This window comes from Lutjanus erythropterus, chromosome 22 (assembly GCF_056507025.1).
Source record: "Lutjanus erythropterus isolate fLutEry1 chromosome 22, fLutEry1.hap2, whole genome shotgun sequence".
Lineage (NCBI taxonomy): Eukaryota > Metazoa > Chordata > Actinopteri > Lutjaniformes > Lutjanidae > Lutjanus > Lutjanus erythropterus.
Genome location: NC_139338.1, coordinates 2,941,916 through 2,967,442, shown reverse-complemented (window position 1 = coordinate 2,967,442; position 25,527 = coordinate 2,941,916). Strand labels below are relative to the sequence as shown.

At 38.8% G+C, this 25,527-nt stretch overlaps 1 protein-coding gene across 1 annotated transcript in view; it reads right to left on the bottom strand.

Moving 5' to 3' along the window:
* large1 (LARGE xylosyl- and glucuronyltransferase 1) overlaps positions 1–25,527 on the bottom strand; it is a 161,834-nt gene that overhangs the window by 76,779 nt on the left and 59,528 nt on the right. The window contains exons 3-6 of the mRNA XM_084710864.1: positions 23,132–23,430; positions 16,807–16,889; positions 693–816; positions 284–455 (exon numbers count right to left, since the gene is read on the bottom strand). Coding sequence (XP_084566990.1) covers positions 284–455; positions 693–816; positions 16,807–16,889; positions 23,132–23,430 — 678 coding nt within the window. The remainder of the gene's footprint in view (positions 1–283; positions 456–692; positions 817–16,806; positions 16,890–23,131; positions 23,431–25,527) is intronic.

Sequence of the window (25,527 nt, the reverse complement as noted above, 5' to 3'; positions counted from 1 at the left end):
TTCTATAGTACATTTAGACTGATACCCATTTATTAGGTGTCTGAAATATGTTTGCTGCTGACCCTGTTCACAGTAGTACATCGCATAGCTTCCTGCATCATTACTCCTGCTGCCTCTCCAAACTGGGGGTGTCGACCACCATCTGCTGCAGGTATTACACTAACTGTGGAAAGTACATCATACAACTACACCTTAAATAATAACAAAGCCACACAGGTCATGGCCTAAAATATTCATGTACATAGAGTGAAGTTGCAGAGTTTAACAATGGGAACTGTGTTACCTTTAAACTTGTGGAAGACAGCCCAGAGTTCAGCGATGTCTGTGGCGAACGTGATGTCTGTGTCCAGGACGATGACTCTCTGCAGGTCGGGTGGCAGCGTCTTAGTGAGCACCAGCTTCATCAGGCCGTAGATTCCAGAGTAATGTTTGTTGGGGATCCACGACACCTCCGACTGAAACAGCAGAGCAGGGTCGGATCATTTGCTGTGAAATTTAAGTGAATTCTAAAAACGTACTGTTTATAAAACAGCATCTTAAAGATGCTTCACAGAGCTCAGAGCGTTTCCATAGAATAAAAGAGGGGGGCAGTCACATCATTAAGCACCATATAGCAGGATAGTGAGTGCAGTTTGAAGTATTTCTAGGGCAAGCTGGGAGTTAGTGAGGTGAGGAGGAGTTGTGTTCTTCACCTTCAGCTCATCTGCGTCATAGAAGTCGACCCTGACGGCAGGAACCATCCAGGTATGGAACAGAGAGGACAGGATCTGCTGAGCGATGGAGTCTGTGATGAAATGGAAATGTAGAGGGTTCCGCCTGTGGACGCACACACAGACACACAAACACACAAACACAAACCATGCTACCATTAAAGAACAGAAAAATATAAAGAATAGAGCAGTTATAAGAAAATAGAAAACAGGTGTGTAAAATATGAACAATTTACTACAAAATATACAGAGAAAATATAGCAAGAAGAGAGAAAAACCCTCCTGGAACCGTTATTTCTAAGAGTGTAGCCTATGAAACATAAAAAGAGCTACATATTTAACATATTTATATGATAGTAGATCAATTAAATATTGATTAATCAAACTAATGCCGGATTTATCAATCATCATGCCTTGTACATACACTACAGAAAAATAGAAAATGATATAGAAAATAAGAAAACAAAATAAGAAGAAAATAAGAAATAAGACAAGAATTATGGCTAAAATGTGCATCATGACACTAAAATATATATTTATATATTGTTATAAACAGAAATGCTGAGTTCTTAACTACAACCAGTGGTGTAAAGAGTACTGACAATCTGTGCTCAAGTACAAGTACTGTTACATTGCTAAAATATTACTCAATTACAAGCAAAAGTACTGATGTTAAAAATATACTTAACAGTGGCTCCACCACACAAAACAATGTAAAATGAGGTGCAATTACAACCATGAAGATTGATTAAATATCCATGAATACAATTTTAATTTGTTACATTTTTAACTGTGATTAATCAATTAATGATTAATGATTAATGAATGATTCAAAACCTTACTCCAAACATGTGCTGCAGTACTTTTTTGTTTTGTTTTTTGTTTTAAAAGTACAGACTTGAAAATCTACTCATGAAAGTACCCCCAAAAAACTACTTAATTACAGTAAGTTGAGTATTTGTAATTAGTTAATTCCACTCCTAACAACAACTATGCTAAAGTGGCCAATCTGCCTTTTTTAAACAGAGAAATACACTGCCTGACCATAAAAAAGTCTCCACATGGATTTAACTAAGCAAACAGGTAAGATCTTTCCATTGGATAATGACTCCAGTGATTAATATGTTTCAGCTGGTAACAAGTTATTGAAGCCTAACTGATGCAGTGATCAGCTTCTCATTTCTTAAATAACCATGTTAGAAGACATATCCTGAGGTCGTGGAAAAGATGTTACTCTGTTTCAGAAGAGTCAAATTATTGACCTGCATCAAGCAAAGAAAACAACTAAGGTGATGAAACTACTAAAACTGGGTTAAGAACTGTCCAACACATTATTAAAACCTGGAAGGATAGTGATGAACCATCATCTTCCAGGAAGAAATGAGGTCAGAAAAAAATCTTGAATGATGGTGGTCAGAGATCACTAAAATGTTTGGTGAAATCAAATCATAAAAAATCAACAGTAGAACTCACAGCTATGTTTAATAGTCAAAGTAAGAACATTTCCAAACACACAATGTGAAGAGAAGTCAAGGGATTGGGACTAAACAGCTGAGTAGACTTAAGAAAACCACTTATCAGTGAAGCTGATCAGAAAAAAAAGGCTTCAGTTTGTGAGGGAGCATAAAGATTGGACTGTGAAACAATGGAAAAAGGTCATGTGGTCTGATGAGTCCAGATTTATCCTGTTCCAGAGTGATGGAAGCATCAGGGTAAGAAGAGGGGCAGATGCTCCCATCATGCCTAGTGCGTGGGGTTGTTTCAGTTGCTCAGGTCGAGGTTCAGCAACGTTATGAGATCAGCTCACTACCTGAATATACTGAATGAGCAGGTTTTTACATCAATGGATTTTTTTCTTCTCTGATGACACGGACATCTTCCAAGATGACAATGTCAGAATTCATGGGGCCCAAATAGTGAACAAATGTTTCAGGGAGCATGAGACATCATTTTCACACATGGATTGTCCACCACAGAGTCCAGACCTGAACCCCACTGAGAATCTATGGGATGTGCAGGAGAAGACTTTACACAGGCCAGGCAGTGTATGCAGAGTATAGTTGGACAATGTCTGGATTAAATGGGAAAACAACATCAAACTGCACAGGGAGTAGAGACAGAAATTGTCCTTTTTGCCTAATGTGACACCACACTGATGTTAACTCATGTGTTATATTACATTTAAACGAATGAAGTACCTCTATCAAACCAGAAATTCCCATAAAATCATCAAAATTATGCTTTATCCATCCAGTGTTTCATTTTGCATCATTAAATATTATTGAACATGAACTATATCTGTGATTTAACAGATGGCATATTAAATGACTAGCCAATTATAAATGTTTACATATGGTACATCAGGATTTCTGCTTTTTTTTTATTCATTATTTTTTGCTAAGACAGGGTTGAAACTTGAATCATGTCTTAAAGTTTTGTCAAAATACAAACTTTGGCATTTTACTTTTTTCTTTTTCATCTATATTAGATAGAACGGTGTAGACAGGACCCAAGGAAAGAGACTGAGTTGGTTGGTTGTTCTATAATTTATTATCCTACTTTCAGACCCAAATCCAGAATGAATGCATCTCACTAATTATTACGTGTGAATCACAGCCTGATGTATCTTCTTCCTCGGTGCCACGGCGCTGCTTTGTTGTCCAAAAACAATTAAAACACATCAGTGAGCCGCACTGTTACACTGGCTGACAGTTTCCTTCATTACCATCAAGTTTATTTTGACTCATTCCCTCCACTGCTGAAAATAGTCCCCTACAAAAGCACTATTTCCTTTTGTTTGAATGATGTTTGATAAAAACTTCATTGGCCAGCTGTTCAAGGACATCAGTTTTGTTTTTGTTTTGGGATTTTTTTGTGTGTGTTTTAAATGAAGCTATATATATGTGTGTAGTGTTTTTTAAACATTTACATCTTAAGTAGGAACCAGTTAGCCTGGGATCCAGACGAATCTACGAGCTCATGTTTCATTTGCTCTGGCAGATACACATGCCCCCACCCTTCTATTCAGACAGATTTCCACCTGTCCAGGATGTCTTCGGACCAATCACAACTGTTTATTTAATATGGACGTGGGCTCATTTGAAGACTGACAGCAGTGTCACCAGTCCAGACTTGAAAGGTCACATTTCAAACACTATACATACATATATATATATATATATATATATATATATATTTATATATACACATACATAGGTATATAAAAAATGAACCAGTGGGAGTAAAGAGCCACAGCAGGGTTGGGAAGTCAGGGAGTACAAGACATTTTTTTTTCCAAAAACAAAAATATAGAAGAGCGTCAGCCTTTTCATTTGCAAGAGTAGAGCAGTTACTTAGAACTGTACTGTGATTAAAAAAAAAATAAAAAAAAAGAATTGGTGAAAAGGTGAACACCCGGGCAGCAACAGCTGACATATCCTGATTTGTAGTCTGAAATGTGGGTTAAGCTCCAAACACAGGATTTTAATTTCCCTTTATGCAACTTTATTGCACCTTATGTCTACCAACCGCATCTGTCCAACATCATGATACAGATCCATGGCCTCAGATGACATAATACCACCTGTTTCACAGCACTCTTCATGACAAGTAAACTGACTTCAACTAGAGCTTTTATTACAAAACAATGTGTGTGTCCATAACACTGAGCATCAACAAGTGTCATGCACCAACAGCTGGCATTAAATGCTTGGTCAGATATATAGTTTTGTTTACTTCTTGTTTAAGCAGATAGCTCATGATCTAAATAATAATTTTGCAAACTTCAGTCTGAATTTTATCAGGGAAAATTACATAACTGCTTGTGTTCAGACAAGATTTAACAATTGAGAACTTCAGCTTCTAGTTGTTGGGGTCTGGTTATAATATCTTCTATCAGTTCTAAAAACTCAGGCATCTTATTGACCATAGTGATAATAATTGTTGTGTAAGGCCCAGCCTTTACTTGTAAAACCTTTCTTAAGTATGATGGCCATGTGGACCCATTTCAATCGATTCCCATTTCTTGCCTTTGTTGTTGCTTTGACTTAAGACACAACGTTTTTTTATCAGTGGATTTATCATATGCAAGTGTGCAGACCTACTCCCAATATCCAATATCAGTACAACATGTTTTCATGTGTTGAAAGACTGCATACTTCCCCCATCAAATGCCCTGCAGTAGTTTGGTCGCCTACTGACCTACAGCCATGGGTCTCTTTTCACTGCCAAAATATTTAATATATGAATTAAGTAGCTAGGAATCTAGTCAGTTATTCAGAACACCAGGGGAAAATGAGAAATATACACAAATCTATTAATTTGTAATTTATTCCTATGCATGCTGTAATCTCAGTCAGCATTTCTCTGGCAACAGCACAGAGGATCTGTCTGTCTCACATCATACCGTGCACTGACAGCTTTTACTATGCTTACACTGTCTCTGTCCCTCTGAAACCTGGCAACTGCAACAAAAGACCAGGCAGACAACACCGAATGAGAACAAGGTAGGGCGGTATAGTTGCAACAGACTTTGTAGCGATGAGAAGAATTAACCAGGTTCATTTTGTTTATGTCCTCTCCAACTGTGGTATGAAAAATCCACCCTTGATCATGTACTCATATTTTCACAGGAACTTTAGGACCAAACAAACAGGCTGTCTGTGTATCAGCAAGTTAAACATCAGACTTTTTCATTCAATTTAAGGCCAATTTTGCAATAAAACTGGACATCAAATGTGAAAGTATAGGTATACCCTTCTGAGTAAATGCATATATTGTCACTTCTAAATGATATGTAAGGCAACCTGGTTGAGACAAGGAACATTTGTCTAAATACATATATTAAATTGAAACAAAAAAAAAACATATTTGTCGTGGGTAAATTTCATCCTGTCTCATTTAACTGATTACTCCACTTTTTACAGCTCATCTCTCGTCCAAATATTGGTGGAGTTGGGCGAGTATTTAATCACCAGGTCAAGTTAATAGATGCAATGACATGAATGAGACTTGCTCTGAAATACTAGAGATTAATGGCTAAACAGAAGCACTGGAGAAATGATTAAAATTAGAAAGAAAATCAACCTACAGAAACTGAAATGCCTGCAGATGAACTAGCAAGCTCCTCCATCTGGACAGACGCTACGGTGGTCATCAGAGGATCAAGTTTGTGAACACAAATATCTAAAAAAAGAGACTGCAACAAGATAACAGATGCATTTGATTTCAACTCCTGGTGATTTTGTCAAAGATTAAATGTGCTGGCATTTTGTAATTGGAGTGGTTTTTAGGCCATGTTTACAGCATCCAATAAATTTATGTATAAGACCTTCCAAACCAGAAATTAAGACAATTTGAGACTTTTTATGGATCCTACAGTTCCATCTGCTCAGATTGTATGATGTGATTGAAAGCTCTAAATCAAGTGAGTAATTGCACCTTGAGTAGAGATTGTTTAGTCAATTTTAAGTACATACTGTAGCTAAGGGATGCTCTGAAACACTGGAGATTAACAGGTAAACAGAAGCACTAGAGAAAGAAAGAAAACCCACAGGCAGTTTACACCTGGAGTGAATTTTAGACCATGGTTAAAGCATCCAATAAATTAATATTTAAGTCTTTCCCAAACAAGATTTTTAAGGCATTTATTGGTAATGGGTTAACATTAAAAAGAAAGCAAATCCACCAAAAACTAGAGTGTTTGCAAGTTAACATTGGCTAAGAAGCTAGCTCCTCAATGCCATCCAGACAGATGCTACGGTGGTCACCAAGGGACAAAGTCTGCGAAAGTGAATAGCAAAAGCAGCATCCAATGAATGAATGTTTAAAACCGCCCCAAACAGAAAATGAGACTATCTAATAACTGAATTCTACCAGGCACAGCTGCAAATAAGAGCTGAGTCTATTTTTTACTGATGCCACATCAGTCAACACTGATCAGCACTTTTTATTTTTTATTTTTTTAAGATTTTTTGGGCTTTTGCCTTTAATTGGATAGGGACAGCTGAAGACATGACAGGAAAGGGGGCAGAGAGAGGGGGAATGACATGCAGCAAATGGGTCACAAGTGGGATTTGAACCAGTGACCACTGCAGTGGACCAACAGCCTCAGTACATGGGACTAACGCTCTACCAACTGAGCACTCCTGGTAAATGTGAATTTAAGTCAGATATGATTGATAGTTCCAGATCAAACAAGTAATTGGACCTTGAGTAGAGATTGTTTAGTCAGGTTCAAAGACATCCTGTAGTTTGTGGATGTGTGCATGCAGTCAGCCCTGAGGATGGTAAAGCAGACACACCATAGAGAAGATGATTCATCAGACAGTATGACCGAAGTTTCATCCAGAGAAGCCTGTATAATCTGTATCTTACATCAGCTCACACACATACAAGAGGGGTGTGTGTGTGCGTGTGCAAAATAGGTATTCAGGACTTCCAAATCAGGTCAAGAGATAGTGACACTGAGCTGAGGATGTGAGCACCCTGGGGTGTCTTGCGCTGAATGACTTTGGGAATGAATGTGTCAGCTGCACTTGCTCAATAAGTACTAGGGGCTGGAAGCTGTCAAAATGTATCGGAACTCTGCTTCCATACAAGCTGTCAGCAGCGGCAGAGCAAATAGAAACGGTCTTCACATCCTCTGGACAAACAGCAACAAGCCTTTGACTGGATGCTTGGGATTATACCGATAAGGAAGCAAATATGTCAAGTACATCCTGATTATCAGAGCTGTGCCCGCGCTAATCTCATCATCTAATCTTCATAATGCAATATTAATATCTTGTTCCGCTAAAGACGTTCAGAGGAGACACAGATACTGATTCATTGGGCTCACATCTGCAGAGAGCAGTGAAGGTCTGTCCTGAACCTAAGCTTTACCTTCATGGAAAGAGGAAGTTACTTCCACAGTGTGTAGAGTTTGGATGCATCCATCCAACGTTTTCTCTCCTAATACTTATTCCAGTACCCAAAGGCACAGTATTGGTTGTTTCATAACAATCTCTCAATTGAGATTGTGTAGTTACATAATGTAATATGTCAACCTCTGTCACATCCTGACCTGAAGACAGATCCTCAAGTTCAACTTGTCTCAGACATGTAACATTAACTGGGCACTGTGTGTGTGTGTGTGCTTGTTTTTCTATTTGAGTCTCTTTGTAGTCCTTTAATTGACTTTCTAACTAGGATCGTTTACAGTCATACTGAGGCCCCTGGACCTGTGCCCACTAGGTCCATTCAGTAATCCATCCCTGCTTCACAACAGTTAAGGGTTTTAATTACATGCTTTTGCATTTCTGCACCAAACCACTTCAGAGGTGCATGGCTCCATCTTTTTTCCTTCAAAACCAAAACCAACCTCCTCCATGGTTGGCAAAAGGTTGCAATGTCCAGTCCAAAGTATTGTGCTTTGTTAAACATACTGCATAACAATTAATTTCATTCATGGGCTTCCATACAGAAAGTACAAAAAACATCTAGATCTGGTTTAACCCTGCAGGGACACACATTACTATCTTTTAGGGGCTGTAGTAAGCTCAGTTTTAAGGGTAGATGATATCATATGAAACCTGGAACACCCTAATTTATTGGTAACAATCATGCCATGCCAGCTTGTCGGGAAGTTGGCTAAATAATGCTCCAAATTTAGGCTGAATTTTGGTGAAGGAAAAACTGGCAGGGCCATTTTCAAGAGAGTTTCTCGACCTCTAACTCAAGACAACTGAATGAAAATGGGTTCTATGGTACCCAAGAGTCTCCTCTTTACAGACATGTCCACTTTATAGTTTTGGGTAAAACCATGCAGCAGAAATGTGTTATTTTCATATAATTAATTTTCGAATATTCCTGCATACTGGGGTCCATAAACAGTACAGGAATTTCATGAATTGGATCTGACTGGAAAGCTGAAGCTCTTGTGGATTCAGTGAGCCCAGCTGTATTCATGTGCAATGATGTTGGTCCCAATAGTAACTATTTCATTGTAGTGAGACCAAACTGACCAATAGTGATTGCTCTGATAAAACTAGAGACCTGGGGCATTCAGGGGATGGATGGCTGTCCAACGTATATTGACAATTAGTGGGTCGCTGACCAATCCCTTAAACAGATATGTATTCGCCATCTAATCATCCAAAAATAGAATTCTTACAGAAATCTCCAAAATGCTGCAGCGAGAAATATGATATAATATAAATGCAATCCATTTATTTATTTATTCTGTTTTTCTGTTTATTATGCATTGTGTGGAAATGAAATACCACAAATGATCATAAATGTATAATGGAATTTGGGAGACCCAGGGGAGGGTTAGGGTGGGGTTAACTAGTAATTAAAAGTGTAGGGGTATGGTTGGTGTAGCGGTAACTTGATGATGAACTGTTCTAGATATATTTAATGGACTATAATGTGGTTAAATGTAACTTGATGAAGTCTGTAAGAGAACAGGAGAAAGAACTTTTGGATTATATATTATTTTTTATTAATTTGTTTTATATTTTTCTAATGTATTGTTCCTCTTTTCTTCAGTCTCTTGGTATAGTGTATGTTATGTGATAGAAAGAGTTTATTTGTACATGGACACCTGCCAACCTTATGGAAAATAGTTTTTGATCCCAAAGTCACAGCATGAATTTTTCTGCGGTATTCCTCAAGATCTTGGTGTGCTAATGTTTATGGTCAAAGATTGGTAAATTATGCACCAAATCTGTGTAATAAATGGTATCCAACCCCAAAACTGCTGGGATAACTTCTGAGATGATAGCATGGGAATGGGCATCATATACTTCCATCATAATGTTCAAAGCCCTTTAACACTCTCAACTAGGGTTGGCCAATAGATGATGCCATTATCCACTGCAATGATGGACAGTTATTGGCCACTGAGCCCTCTACCAACGTAACATTGTGATTTACAAGTCCTCTGTATTTGGGGCAGTGTCCCCCCTCAGAGTTGCTGTATGTTTTTGACATGTGGGAGAGTTACTAAAATGGCATTGCTGTTGGTCATTGTACCATGTCTCTATGTCCCTATACATTACATTGGTCTCAGCAGTGTTTATTTTCTGCAGACTGCTATTAGTGTGTTTCTTTAAATCGTGCAAGGCAATTTTCTTCTTTGCGCTTCGTAGGCCATTGTCCATTGCAATGTTTCACTGTGGACATTGCCATATGTCAACATAGCAGACATTGCCCAACCCTACTCTAAACCTTTAAAATGTAAATATGTCCCTAAAGAAACCCTGTTTAGCACGGATTTATGACAAGATTAACCTGGCACACAGTGCTGAGCTGCATCTCAAATTAATGTTCAGCTTCCCAGGTTTCAGATGAAGTATAACACTTTTATGTAACATATAACTGCTAATAGGTTACAAAAAATCATATTGAGTCATTTTTTGGTGAAGCTGGTCCCCTCTGAATAATAGTGTGCCAGTCTCATGGCTAATTGTGGATTATCCATCCTATGTCCACATGCTAAAAAAACAGGTTGTCATTTGCTTCCAAAAAGAGCCACAAGAATTGGCTGATATGGTGCTCCTGTCTGCAGGATGACAAACCAAACAGTTCATCACATTTAATGGCAAAATGCTGTCAGTCAGTTCTTACAAAAATGATCCAAATGATTCTTCAGCTATTACTTCTTGTCTTGTTTAGAGAAAGATTGTGGTCATGATTAAAAGAAACCCTCTTGTCTCCTCACTGTTGAGAGGAGACAAGAACCATGTTCCCAGTGTTGAAGTCAGATGCTTTGTATGCCCAACCATCCACCCATAAAGAGGTTTCTTGGTCTACTAACTCCACTTCAGCTCAGAAAGGGGACAGTTATCACTGGTACAGCCACAAGAGGTCACTTGTCAAGAGTACATCCACATAGGTCATTTCAAGCTTTTAAGCAGATGACTGATGCTGTTGTTTTTCTGGTCTCAGATGATCCCGGCAGGACATATGGAGCTGCTGCTGGACAGATCAGAATGATGAGAAGCCCCACTGTCTGACTGAATGCAGCAGAAAAAGGCCATCTTTCAGCTGGGACAGCATCAGTCGCACGGTGAGAGCCATTCTACAGGGCTCTCCATCACTGAGCCAAGAGATGAACTGCTGGCAAATATTTGATTTACAGCAAGGGATAAACAACATGCCGCTGCTGAAAATTAACTGACAGTACAGTACAGTAACGATGGCATATTCAATTAAATCTGGTTTCATGGGATTTATAGCATCTTCAATATTTCATCACAAAATCTTGACAATATATGGAAGAAATAAAGCAGGAGAGACTTCCTGATGAAAGCTGCAGGTCAGTTTATGGCAGGGTCAGGTGGTGCTTGACAATCAATGTCCCACGTCCCATCCTTTCAGTCATTCAGCAGAGTGCCCTACACTATCGGATGTCAGTCCAACAGTCTGACCTCTCAGGCGTCTGTCCTCTCACATATTTGTCACTCAACGGCAAAACAACGAGTCAACATTTAAACATCCCCTCTGATTAAACAGAGGCTGCAGGGGTTAGCATATTAGCTCTGCTGCCGGTGACCTGTCCTCAATGGAAAAGGCCATTTCTGTCCAAAACATCAGCTGTCATCTAATGAATTAATGGGGAAATCTGTAAACTCAACCCTGCTCTATGATTTATTCTTTAGGTGGGCGTCATACTTCATTATTTAGACTGCTTTATGCTTTGAGAACTATTTTGTGAGCCTAATCTGAGAACAAGTGATGTTGAGGTCTAGTGTCCGTCCTGCATCTCCTCAAACATTATCATCCACTTAACACATTAATCTTTTAAAAACTTATTTTCAGAATTACAGAAAAGGCTTAACTGGGAAGTGGTAAGTGCAGCAATTCTGATGCAAAATAGTATGATCTAAGTGTCTGTGGCTGCATCTGAAGACTTCAATACACCACAAATATCTGCATATGAATGAACATAAAAACAAATGGTGGCCCATTTGATATTGGTGTTAGTGTCCATTTTTACACTACAATTAGCATGTACATGCAGGATCTTTTTAACATGAGTAAAGCCACTGAAAATAGGTAAAATGTCTGTGTGTTATAGCTTCTAACTGAATTTCTGTGGTTTGAAGTATAGTTTCTTTCCTGTCTTGTGTTTGTACTTTCAGGGTTGAGTTCTGAAAGCTACTTTCATTCATCCAGAATCTGGTTAGCAGAGTAGAAGAGCATCCTTTATCTGTCCCATTCCATTGCTAATTATTTTACAAATAGGCTTGTATTCACACATGCAGTTTTGAGGGAGAGGTGGTAGAGTGATGGATGCTGCCCAGAAACAGGTGCCCCAGGCATTTGTTGGGGTTCAGTGCCTTGCTCGAGGTCACCTCGACAGTGGTGACTGCTGGACTTGAACTGGCAACCCAGGCCAAGTCCATAGGGACAGAGCTACTTCCTTGGTTATTAGCAATTAGCATTGGGCGAGAGGTGGGGTTCACCCTGGACAAGTCATCAGTTCATCACAGGGCACATTAATGCTTATTATATCAATATTTTAATCTCTGATAACGATCAGTGCTTTAAAAGCATGGTGATCAGCCTGCCATCTGGAGGGGAGGATCAAATTAACTTCTTCATTTACCCCCACAACTAACAATCCTGAATTTTTGCCATGAATGTGAGATCCTGGCTTATCAGATACCAGCTCCAAAAACAACATTTTTTCTTACCAACAGGGAATTATATAACTAAAAGTATGATCCTCCTGCGATTTCTGCAGCTTAGATAATGCTGTTTCAACAACCAGGGAAGGTGTCTCTTAGTTTGTGAATGATGTAATGAGTGGTATGTCTCCAAATAATACACAGAGGATTAGAGGTGCATGAGAGAAGGAACTGTCAATGACTGGTATTTGTGTATTTGTAATCAAACCTATACCCCCTTGACGAAGGGATTCTTTGAACACCTCACTTTCTCTCCGTGTCTCAAATGACCACTGCCTATGGTCATGTCATAAATTACTGAAATACTGGTCTGAAATATTGTGTGAAATGGAAAAAAGATTTAACAGACATTTAGAAATTGACCCAATGTGTTTGACTTCAGGCTGCACAAGTAGAAATATAACTACTGTAGCCAGCAGAAGCTTATATAACATTCTTACTTTTGCTTCTAGGAAAAAATATATTATTATCACAGTGGACTGGTGATAAGAGCCCTTCTGTTAGCAGCTGGTGTAAAGTTATATTTGAGCTGCTCCCTTTGGAATATCTTACAAGTGTTCTACATACCAAAGCAGATCGGTTCTACAAAGTCTGGCAACTCTATCTGAACTATGTTGGACCTGATTTTTATATCATTATTTTACAAGGAGGCACCTGAACATGAACTCTTATAACCTGTGATTTATCTTATTTTCTGTAACCTCATGTTTGTTGATCTGCTGATCAAGCTGATGGCTGTGAAAGGCAGCCTTTTACAATACAATTTATTACTTGCAATACAAGTAGCAGCAGCAGCTGTGCATGTAGGAAGATGATTTTTGCTTTATTGCTGACACACACATCACCTATGACAGAAATGCACTTTTAGGTATTTGTTAAATGAAGATGTAGGGTTGAATTTAAGAGCAGTGGACCCTGGGATTATCAACAAATGCATTCGACATCTTTCAAACATGCAGTCAGATCAGCTGGATGCACCACCACAGGTGACCACCCCACGAGGAGAGGAGGTGAGCAGATAAGAGCCATGCTACACCTGGGACCTAAGGCTGCTCCTGGATAATGTTCAGGCAGGAAAATGAAATAGAAGAAATGGGACTCAAGCAGGCCAAATGACGGGAAACCAGAGACTGTTGTGCACACACAGAGACCTGTTCTATGACATCCTGGATCAGGATGCACCTGAAGGACAGATCATACTCTGAGCTAACAGGATGCAACACACAAGAGTCAGGGGAGGACTCCATTTTTACACTGATGATGCTTTGTGCTCAAACAGTCACAGTTGAATAATTTCCTGGGTGTATGTGAAGTAACTACAACTGTAATCTTGTTGTATAATGAAAATAAATGTCCTTGAATCCTTAAAATGGTTTCCTGTGGGTTTGCATGCCACAGGGACACCACTTATTGTTTCTACTTATACAATGGAAACATCTTATAGTGGTCAAACTGATCACATTAGGTCTAACTGAATATCTAATTGACCAATTGACAGACATCTTTACTAATTTCCCCTCATACAGGGACAGTTAAAGAAGGCATTATGTGGCAGGGCTTCAACCACAGGTGCTTTTTCTGTCTCCATCACCAGCAGACTGTTTCTCCTTGTTTGAGTAGACTACACAAGATAATCTGAGGAACACTAAGTTGCATCTTGTTGGCTTGTTTCTTGGCAGTTTGTCATGAGCTTTAATTAGACTATGTTTGTATAGGAGTAAAGTAAAAAAAAATACTGTAGCTATAAAAATCTGTTCCATATGATAGTATGTATGAAATCACCCAAAATGAACATTGTAAGTGGACTACTTATATTCCTATTAGCAAATTAGTGTTTGTATAGGAATGATTCTGTTCCAAGCTTTATGATCCATATGAGCATTTAATCACTATGACTGTGATCACATTAAGAGGTTTCCTCTGTACATTGTGATTCATAATGTGGATTTAATTTCCCTCTGTCTTTGTTTGATTTGTTTTAATTTATGTATTTTAAATCTTCCACAGGCCTACTCAGTGAGGGATTTGCTGATGCTACATTACAATAGATTAAGGACAGAGACTACTGACATCTTTTCATATGATTTCTGAGCTGGTATGTGGATATACCATCTGAGATCATGTCCATTTAGGAGGAATATCAGATGATAACACCTGAGAGGATAACCTCAGCTTTTGTAGGGCTGTAGCCAACCAAAGAAAATCTTGGTCAATTGAAACTCTACCTGTTCTTCAACCAATCAATTGTTTGACTGATTGAGAATTGTGAGGAAAAGGGGCGGGATTTTTGATGCAAATTTTTCACCTGTCTTTACTTATAATCAAGACCTGACTGGATTGGATTCTTCTTTGAAACCACTCACACTTTTCAAGCATGAGCAAAATTAGCATGTTTCTAAATAAAAACAACAGACTCAGTGATTCTCTTCTAAAACCCCTGTGGTGCTATCAGGTAGAATATTTTTAACCTGACAGGAATCTTACGTGTCTCCTCTAATTGTTTAATTCTGGCTGGATAATGTGCTGCTTGAGTCTCTCTGGTCATAAAAAAGAGACTAAATGAGACAGTCTGAAGACATGTCTGCCAGCAGGAGTTAAAGCTGCTAAAGTTTCTTAGTGATATAAAATGAAATTATCATCGCACTTATGATTAATTCACCTGCAACTCCAGAGCTAATTAAGAAGTAGTGCTGTTAGAAGCTGTGATGCTGAATGCACACTGACTGATTACTAATGTGTCCCCTACCTCCAGCACAAAATAAACCATTCATTACTCATGTTTACATAAGACTAATGGCACACAGCGAACATCAAGTGATGTTTCACGCTATTTAACAGATAAGTGCTCATACATCAACCTATGGGAGCGCTGGCTTGTCTTTTAAATCATTCAGGTCTAACCTGAATCTGTTTTATCACAGGTTTTCTCTTGCTGGCACCCCTTTGATGAGAAGTGTTTTTGTTAAAGTGGTGACAATACTGCCAGGTACGCCACTCTTCCATCAGAAAAGGGTTCAGAACATCCATTAAAGAGGCATCTTTAATTTAACTGATGTGATTGTTGCAAAATTACAAGTTCTGCCAATACTCAGTCAACATTGTTGTATAATTTATAGAACAACCTGGATGACTGCGATGAACCCCCAGAGACAAAGTGAAGGTTAACCTTTGTTTGAGGTTAAGATAGAGTCATGATGCATCCCAAGCATGTAGCTGGTGGTAAAAGCAAAATTTTATATAAAACCCATCCAATGATGAAACATCTTCTTATGAAAATGGATTATAAAATATTTAAAAGATGCCAGTTTGGCCCTGAAGGTGATGGGAATAAAACAAAGGTCCCTGCCTGTTATATTATGCTCTGTACATTTTCCTCATACACCCTCCACCTCCAGCAACATATAATTGGATATTTCGGTGAAAAACAAATGAAATGGATTATGTGATAAATTCAGTATTTTTAACCACTTAGTAACACATAATCCAGTTGACATTTTATGTTCCCTACAACATGTATCATTGTCAGTGGTGGAGGAAGTATTCAGTTACTTGTTTAAGTAAAAGTATTTATATCACATTTGTAAATTACCACTTCTCTAGAACTGGGACAAATCATGTCCTACCACAAAACAAAACAAAACAAAACAAAAACTTTACCACTTATTAATACAAACACTCAAATTCCTTTTTTAGGTGAAAATGTATTTATGTAAAGATTTATATATGTAAAATGTGTAATGTGTAATAAATGTGTAATATGTAAAAGGTGTAAAAATGTACCATTATAATCATAATCATTTTGTTTTGTCCACAACTTGTCCGCAAAAACTGACTCAAAACAATTATCTGATTATCATAAAAGTTGACAATTTAGTATAGAATTCAATATTCGACAACTAATGGATTATTTGTTGCAGCTTTATGGGGCTCATTTTGAACTATTTTGTATAAAACTGCAACTAAATATAATTTTAATGATAGATTAATCTGCTGATTATTTTCTCCATTAACTAACTGAATGATTGGTTGGTAAAAATTCTGAAAATTAGGAATGTCAGAACAGTGACCCAAAGTGACAATGTTTGTTTTGTCCAACCAGCGGTCCAAACCTTACATTTGTGAACCTGGAGCCATTAAATGTTTTTGCATGAAAAATAATTTAAAATCTTCATCTGAAAATTAATTAGTAGCTAAAACTGACAAAAAACATGGCGTAAAAAGTACAATATTTAATTTTGTAGTGTAGAAGCATGAAGTAGCATAAAATGGAAATACTCAAGTAAAGTACAAGTTAAGTACTTGAGTACTTGAGCAGTGAGTTATTCTACACCACTGCATCCTGTTGTAAATGAGTTGTATACAAGTGTAATTTCTAGGAGACCAGGTTGGTGTAAGAAGTAAAAAAAGGATCATTGTTGTACCTGTGGAACAGGACAGATTTAACCAGTGTCACCACGTCTCGACTGGCGTTGTAACCTGCACACACGATGGCCACGTGGATGGTCTGTGGAGATCAAGAGGAGAGAGGGATTAGAGTGAAGGATTATAAAGAAAATAGATTGGAAAAAAAGAGAGAAATCCATTCTGCACATCACAGGGGAGGAAAATATTGACTGATTTGAATTTGCTGAGCATACATAACAAAAAAGAATAAAAATGAGATAGAAAACACAAAGTGCTGTTTTACTTTCAGCAAAGAGAACAGAGTTTATAACAAATCATGACTCACATCATAGGGCGAATTCTGATCTGTACTTTATTATGATGCCAAATATCAATAGTCCACAATCCATTTCTGCTCATCTTACTGTTTATTAAATGAGAAACTGCAGAAACAAGTCTCCCCTCAGGATATTCTTTCATTGTTATATGTGTCAGCTGGAGAGGTTAACCTTTACAAAGGACAGTTAGTACAACACCTTTGTACTTTTCCTGTTCACTCTCTTTATTGTTCAGAGCAACTGGTTTATTAGAGCAGTGGTTTGACACTGTGGCCCCTCAGACAGGATCCTTGTTGGGCAGGCGGGTCAGAAATCTACTTCCACAAAAAATTCCCTGCTTTATTCATTAGCAGTTATAGAACAACAACATAGTAACTAATAACTACTGAAACATGTATTACCCCTGACAGAAACACACTCAAAGGCATTGGAAAAGGTAGCGTGGAGTTTGGATTAAAGAGCGGTGGACCTTGAAAGATCAACAATGCACACAGCATCTTTCAACCACCCAGCCAGATCAGCCGAAAAACACCCCAGGAGGAGAGTGGGGACAAGAACCATGCTCACCCAGCTTGGCTGCTCCTGGCTGATGTCTGGTCATGAAAATAAAACAGACGAAATGAGACTCAGGCCGGACAAACAACGAGAATCTAGACACTGTTGTTCCCTCATCTTAAGGCTCATCTATGCCTCTTTTACATACAAAAATAGATCTGCCTCATTCAGTCGATGTAACTGTCTCATATACTTCCATGTGTCCTTTACATTGGCATGGATGTTAAGCAGTACATCCAGGAGAATGTGCTGGCCAGAGTCAAAAGTTAGCCCAAAATGGAAAAAGAGTCAAAATTTCAGACAATAAACATACAGGCACTGAAAAAGGTTGTAACAATGTAGCTCTTGAGAAAGAGAAGAGACAAAGGTGAATGCAGTGCTGTAGACAGTGGTGGTCTATATGGACCTTTGTAAATACATATAGACATGTGGACAGAAAATTCTTTTCACTAGCAAAGTGATGATGAACAACATTTCTGGTACTTGAGGACTGTTAAAGGACAGACAGGACACAACATGCAAAACTCTGGAGGTGAACTCTGTCTTTACATCGATGCTTCAATTTTACAATTACCTGAATTGCTTCAGTGTTCATGTTTCATGCAAGCACCATTAAGGCCCTGAAAGAGGCATTATCGGCAACCCTTTTAGCTGCCATGTAGGGAAGACACTATCAGGTCTTGTTCTGGCACCCAGTGATGTTTAAAGTAAAAGAAAATGTATCTCAAAGCCTGTTGCACATTGTTACGCACTGCTTTGAAGAAACATGTTCAATCTGGAAATCCATACCAAAACAGTGCACAATGTTTTCACATTTAGTGTGTGTTTGATGTGTCTTGTGATGATGTTTTAATTGTTTTACTCTCAGTAAACTGCACAACATATAGTTGAAATTTTGCCACCCAACTAACCTCCTGTTTCCAGGATAACTGAAATGCTACTTTGTGTATTAGCTCTTAAACTTTGTCTTTACCTGCCGCCATTTTTAGCTGATCGGCACTACATACGTCTACATAGAGGTGAATGGAAGTGAGATGGCTCACTACTGAGCTATTTTCATCATCAGTTCCGAAAAACTGATGATAATTGACAGAATAGGTAGACTGCCAATGACTCAGAAGACAACATATAGTACCAGTGGAGAGTACCAGTAGTGACAGACCTACCTGAACTTAACTATGTCACATAACATCATGTGACATTACACAAATAGTTTACATTGTAAAACAGTTAGAATTTGGTTAGGTTTAGCCATAAAAACTACTTAGGTAGATCTAGGCAATAAAACTATTTGGGTATGTTTAGAAAATAATCATAACACAGACTTTCTTGCTTATTATTATTTCTCCTGTCATACTTACTAAACCCATTAGAGGTCAGCATATAACAATCAAAGGAAAAATGATTAGAAATAAACTGCTTGCACATTTGGCCTTAATGCATGTTTTTCTGCATTGTCCCAGCGGGTTTGGGTTGGGTCGGGCCGTATTTCTTATATATTTCAAGGCCTTGTGTCAAGTTTGGGCTGTACTATTATTATTGTTATTATTAGTAGTACTAGTATTACTTTTTTTTTCAGTTTTGTCATTGCCAAATCAAAGTCTCCTCATGTATTGTCCCTGTCACTGAAAACTCCCACTGCTTGGTACATAGAGGGAGGCTGTAACTGGGTTCAGGAGAAAATATGCTAATGAGAGACAGGTTTGGGTTTGACAGAATTTTGTCAGCACTGGGCCTTGATGGGCTTAACTTTTCATGCATGATTACAGTTCTAGCAAGTGAATCACTAGATTCACTAGCCCAACATGTCATTTTAGTTGCCCCAAAGAATTGGGCATCCCTTATTTTGGACAACCACATTATGTCCCCCATGTCTGTACCCAAACCTATAATCTTCAGTGCTATAATTTGATTTTTTGGTTCCTCCAACTTGACATTTCTATTTCTACCTTGATTGGTAATTGCATTAATTGCATTAGAGAAATTGCATAATTGTTTGTCAGTATGACTCATTTCTTTGACGTGTCATGTTGTAGCATGGTCTTTTGGAGTTAGTAAAAAAAAAAAGTCTGTCTCCCTTACAAGTAAAAGATTTCAGCATGTCTGATTATTAGTTGAGATGATAAAGGAAGCTCTTTTCCTTTATCTGATTTTTAACAGTCTGTGAACATTAAGCTGAACTTCTCCCTCAAAGCCTTGGGTTATAGCTCCAATTTTAGCTCCAAATGTCTCTCCCCGATGCCAGCTTGACATGTCAAAACTCCATGTGCATTTTCTTCTCCCCTCTCAGACCTTCCGCAGTAATCTCCCTGCAGGGGCCAGGGGGGCCGGGCTAACCCTCCAAATGAGAAGGGGTCATGTTCAACCACTGCTGGAGGGGTGCTACAGTCAGACGGCCCTCTCTTGATTCCTCCTCTAGAGACCCTGAAGTAGCTCAGTCTTCCCCGCAGTTGGTTTTCTTCGGAGCAGCGTCTGCACGGCTGCAGCCAAGAACTGTGTGTGAGTGACGGCTGGTGTGGGAGGAAAGTAGAAGGTGCTGATAAGAAACCATCTGAGGGCATATCTTTTCTCAGAGCGCTACACACAAATCACACACCTGCCAGTGAGAAAGCACAAGGTGTGTGCCTGTGTGTTGGAGGAAAACCAGCTCTGAAGCTCCTGTTATGTTCGGAGTATCTCAGTCTGAGCTACAGGAATATGGAAATATATTAGGAAGTCTTCTTTTCCAACTTATTATTTTTAGTCAGTGTTTGATATAAAGTAATTCACCAGGTCGCTTGTTTTCCTCTTTCCTATTCATCTCCTATAATACAGGATGCTGTCAGGAGCCTCCATCCCACCCTTTTTCACTAAATGACAACAAAGTTCTTTCTAAAATATCTGGTGAATGTAAATCAGAGAGAAAACAGCTGTAAGCTACTATTTGTCAGGGAATTCAAACATGTTAAAATAAAAAGAACTTTTACTCTTATCTTATCTGACACTGGTGACTCTTTTTCTTGTCAGTTAAGTGAGGTTCTGCCCTGACTGGATATTTCCTTTTTTAATCTGTAATTCAGTTAAAGGAAAAATCTGTAATACCTTTATATTGTAATTAATGATAAAGTGACCACGATGTGTCATCAGAGATCAAGGAAAGATGACACGAACGATGCGGCTGCGGTGTCCCTCTTAGAAAGTCCCATTCCAGACTTGAATAACTATTGTTTGCCTGTTTCATATGAATCAGTTGAAATTAATGCAGAATCTTTGCCAGATGGGTAAATAACTGCTTTATGACTTGTAAGAAATCATTATCTTGTAGAAGGTGCAGACATTTATAACTGTTAAATTGAGCAAAATGTTAGTGGAGTTTGGCAGGTGGTGAGAAGGGCAGCCACTGTGTATTTTCAGAGCAGTGAGCTTTGGCTTTCAGGATAACAGGACTAACTTTATATTGACAGACAATTAACAGTTATAAACAGCTGATCAACTTACAGAGGAGGATTCATCCTCGCTTGTTATTGTCAATATATACATCCTGAGCTCCTGCAGAGCTCCTGCAGAGGTCCTGCAGAGCTCCTGCAGAGCTCCTGCAGAGCTCCTGCAGAGCTCCTGCAGCCTGCCTGTCTCTGCTGTGTCTGGGGAGGAGGGGAAACAACTCACTTCAACCATTGCTGATTGTATATTGAACAGGATTACAAACAGTCTATGGCTACTACGCACTGTTTGGACTGCTGCATTCATTTTCCAACCCACTTACAAAACAAGTGTCACATGTCATACTTTTATTCCTAGCTTTCTATATACACTGATCAGCCACAGAATTGAAACCACTGACAGGTGAAGTGAATAACATTGATCATCTCTTTACAATGCAACCTGTCAAGAGGTGGGATATATTAGGCAGCGAGTGAACAGCCAGTTCTTCAAATTGACATGTTATAGAAGCAGAAAAAATGGACAGCGTGAGGAGTGATTTTGACAAGAGCCAAATTATATCAGAGCATCTCCAACGCAGCAGGTCTTGTGGGGTGTTCCTGGTATGCAATAGTTAGTACTTACCATAAATGTTCCAAGGAAGGACAACCAGTGAATCATTTTTAATATTAATATCTGTCTTTTTCAACATTTTTAGTGCTGACATCTGGTTTCTTAACCATCTTTAGCATTGATATCTGGGTATTTGCTGATTTTTAGCCTTGATGTCTGGAATCGTATCTATTCTTAGCACTTATATCTGGGTTCTAAACCATTTTAGTGTGATTATCTGGGTTCTTAGCCAGGAGGTTCTTGAGGTTGGGGTTCTTGATGGTTTTTAGCATTGATATCTGGGTTCTTGCATTCTTCAGCCTTAACATCTGGTTTCTTAATCATTTTTAGTGTGTTTCTGTGGGTTCCTGACAATTTTTAGCATTGATATCTGGAATCATATCTATTTTTAGTGCTTATATCTGGGTTCTCGATGATTTTTAGCATTGATATTGATGTCCAAAGCTCACTGATGAGTGTGGGGAGTGAAAGCTAGCCAGTTCAATCCCACAGAGGAGCTACTGTAGCACAAATTGCTAAAAAACTAAAGTTAATGACAGAGACTCTTTAAACAGTTATTTAGTAACTACACTGATAACAACAGTCTGATTCAGCTCAGCTGGTGATGGATTGACTGATCACATTTTACATTAATTTTGAGGTAATTTATCAAAGTAGAATATTGGAATGTCAGTAAAAAAAAGAAAACCAAGACAATTTTTTGGACAATTTGAGACAAACAACCCAAACACTCACAGTCAGATGCTGATGTGTGTCACCAATCACCAATTGGAGACACATTTTACCCAACAGTCTGCACTATGATGAAGTTAGTTTAAAATCTGTTTTGACAACCTGGAGTTAGGGTTAGAGGATTAGACAGCATCTTTAGTTCTCTTTTTGTCAGAATATCCCATGAAAATACTATTTAAAACTAATGTGTCTAAAAGCCAGGCCTATGTTATAAAACTGTCTGTACATGATGTTAATGTAAATATGGACTTAAGTGCTATGATGTAAATCCATGAACACATTTCCTAGTTCTGGACCAGTATCCTGGATCTGAACCAACATAACTAACTACCTATAAGTACAGGCTCTTCCAGTCATCCAGACTCTCCCACTGAGTTAAAAGGCGCTGTGCTGCGGTGCTGTGAGCTTCCATCAGTGTGGGGATCACAGCATGGCTGAGTTAAAGCTCTCACATTATCCAGCCTTCTGACAGCGAGCCTCATCCCAACAGCAAACCATCAGCATCACTGCTGAGGATGAGGCTCAGAGGAGGCTAAAGCCAGCTTATAATATGTTCTCACAATGTGCTAATGGTTCTCTAGTTCCTGGAAAACATCTTGAAGGTCTAGTTGCATTAGTGAATAGGAGGAGTTTTGAGTGGTGGAACATTTTGTAGTTATAAGTAAACAGGCTTTTTCTTAAAAAACTATGATTAAACACATCTCACCTCACACTTATCCACCGCTGGCTGCTGCACACAGTCTGAGCTGTTCCCCACTGCAGCAGCTTTCTGGCCCTCATTGTCGCCGGTGCCCTCCTCTGAATGGGTTCGGCTTTGGTTGCCACGGTGACCACCGTTGGGGAGGCGTGCAGACGGGCTCCTGGGTGGCCGGCTGAGCTCCCGGCGCAGTGCCCGGTTCTCCTCCTCCACCGCCCGCACCCGCAGCTCTAAGGCCTGACGCTCGCCGGCTCCGCCCACCGGTGTTGATGACTGGGCTTCCAATGGAGACAAGGGGAGGGGCTTCACTGTGGGGGGAGGACAGGGAGAAACTGATTTTAATGATGATTGACAAGACTTGATACTGACCACTGATGAAGTTTACCACTGTTAAATATGCAGTGGTGGGGCACCAGCACAGTGAAAATGTTTTATTGTTTGACAACTACTAACACACAGTGTACTACTTAAATATTTAAAGGCCGGCCTAAATTCATCACATTTTGTGGAACTTAGAGGTACTTTAGAGGGCATTTGACCATATTTTGTCTGTCACCGCAAACATGAATTTGTTCTTAATGACTTGCCTGGTTAAATAAAGGTAAAATGACAAAAATACATACATGATAAAACACACTATATATTTTACCGCATTTTGTCCACTAGAAGGGAACCTTAGAGGGCACTTTACTGCATTTTGTCTGCTGAAAAGACTTTGTAGGGCTTTTTACTGCACTTTGTCCACTAGAGGGGCATCATAGAGGGCATTTTATCATGTTTTGACATCTAGAAGGGCACTTTAGAGAGCATTTCGCTACAGTTTGTCCACTAGAAGGATACCCAGAGAGCATTTTGTCATGTTTTGTCCACTAGAAGGGCATCTCATAGGGCATTTTATTATGTTTTTTTTCCACTAGAAAGGCACCTTAGAAAGCACCTTACTGCATTTTGTCTACTGAAAAGACACTTTGCAGGGCTCTTTACCACATTTTATCTACTAGAAGGGCATCCTAGAGGGCATTTTGTCATATTTTGTCCACTAGAAAGGCACCCCAGAGGATATTTTGTCATGATTTTTCCTCTAGAAGGGCATTTTAGAGGGGACTTGGACACATTCTGTCCACTAGAAGTGCAGCTTTGAAGGCATTTTATCATGTTTTATCTACTTTAAGGACATCCAAGAGAGTACTTCTGCATCATTTTTTAGAACATGGGAGCACCAGAGGCACCACCACTCTTTGGTTCTGAAGTCAAGCCCCAGTAGACTGAGATCGTCCTGCCGCCAAAATTCCTTCCCAGTAATTGGCTGTTTTTAATGACATAAGCAAGTGGTTTATAGTGTATTTCTCTTTAAGAGAGAAACACACTGAGAATCTCAATGAGCATGTGGGAGTTTACATTCACGAGTTACATCAAAGTGTTGATGCATCTCAAGAGTACACAGATATCTTTCAATCAATACTGTCAGTACTAACAGCAGGGCAGCCCGCAGTCCGTGTATCTAATCCAAGTCAGGAGCAATTTCCTCTGCTCCTCTCCGGCTGCTTCACATATGAACAGGCAGCTGAACCCTACAGAGAGGCAGAGAGATGAATCTGCAGAGAGAAAATGAAGCTCCGTCTCTGCAGTACACCTTAGAAACCTCAACTCCCAAAGGGGGAGGCCTTGGCTGAACATCATTAGAGAATACAATGGGTTCTATAATCAGAATCTAACTGACAGCCATGGAGAACTCCGCATATTATAGCATGGCAGTATGTCACTTATGGCTCAAATTACATGTATTGATCTGTGTTGGGAAATAGATGGCTTCCCAGTATGATACCATCTGTCATGTCTGTCAACAGCCAATTGCTTTAACCCAACTGGGAGGGTCTTGGTCCCCTTGTGACACAGGCTGTCAAATAAACATGCCTGTACTGAACAGGCCTCCAGGGGAAACACCAGTATATCCAGTACCATAACACTCTATAGTCTAACTATTTTGGTTTAAATTTCATCTTCGAATTAAAACTGATTTTTAATGAAATATTTATTTTTTACAAAACCATAATTTAATCAGGCATGGTAAACTCAAGCACTGGTAAACTTTAGATTTAGCTAAATAAGAATTATGGTTTAAAAATGTGAATTTTGATTAACATTAAGAGAACTCTGCAACACTTTAAAAAATAAAATGGCTGCTCATTATGACTATGCCGTGAAATGTTAAACTGACATCTGCATTTAATAAAAAAAAAAAATCACTAGGTTGGCACATTGCAAGGTTTAAAAAAGGTTTAAATATATTTTTCAGCATGATTGAAGAGTAAAAATCTTAATGCTCAAGAATCAGTGACCAATAAACTCCAGCACACATAAACATAATTTTTCTCAGGGTTTTTATGTGATAAGAACTCTAAATA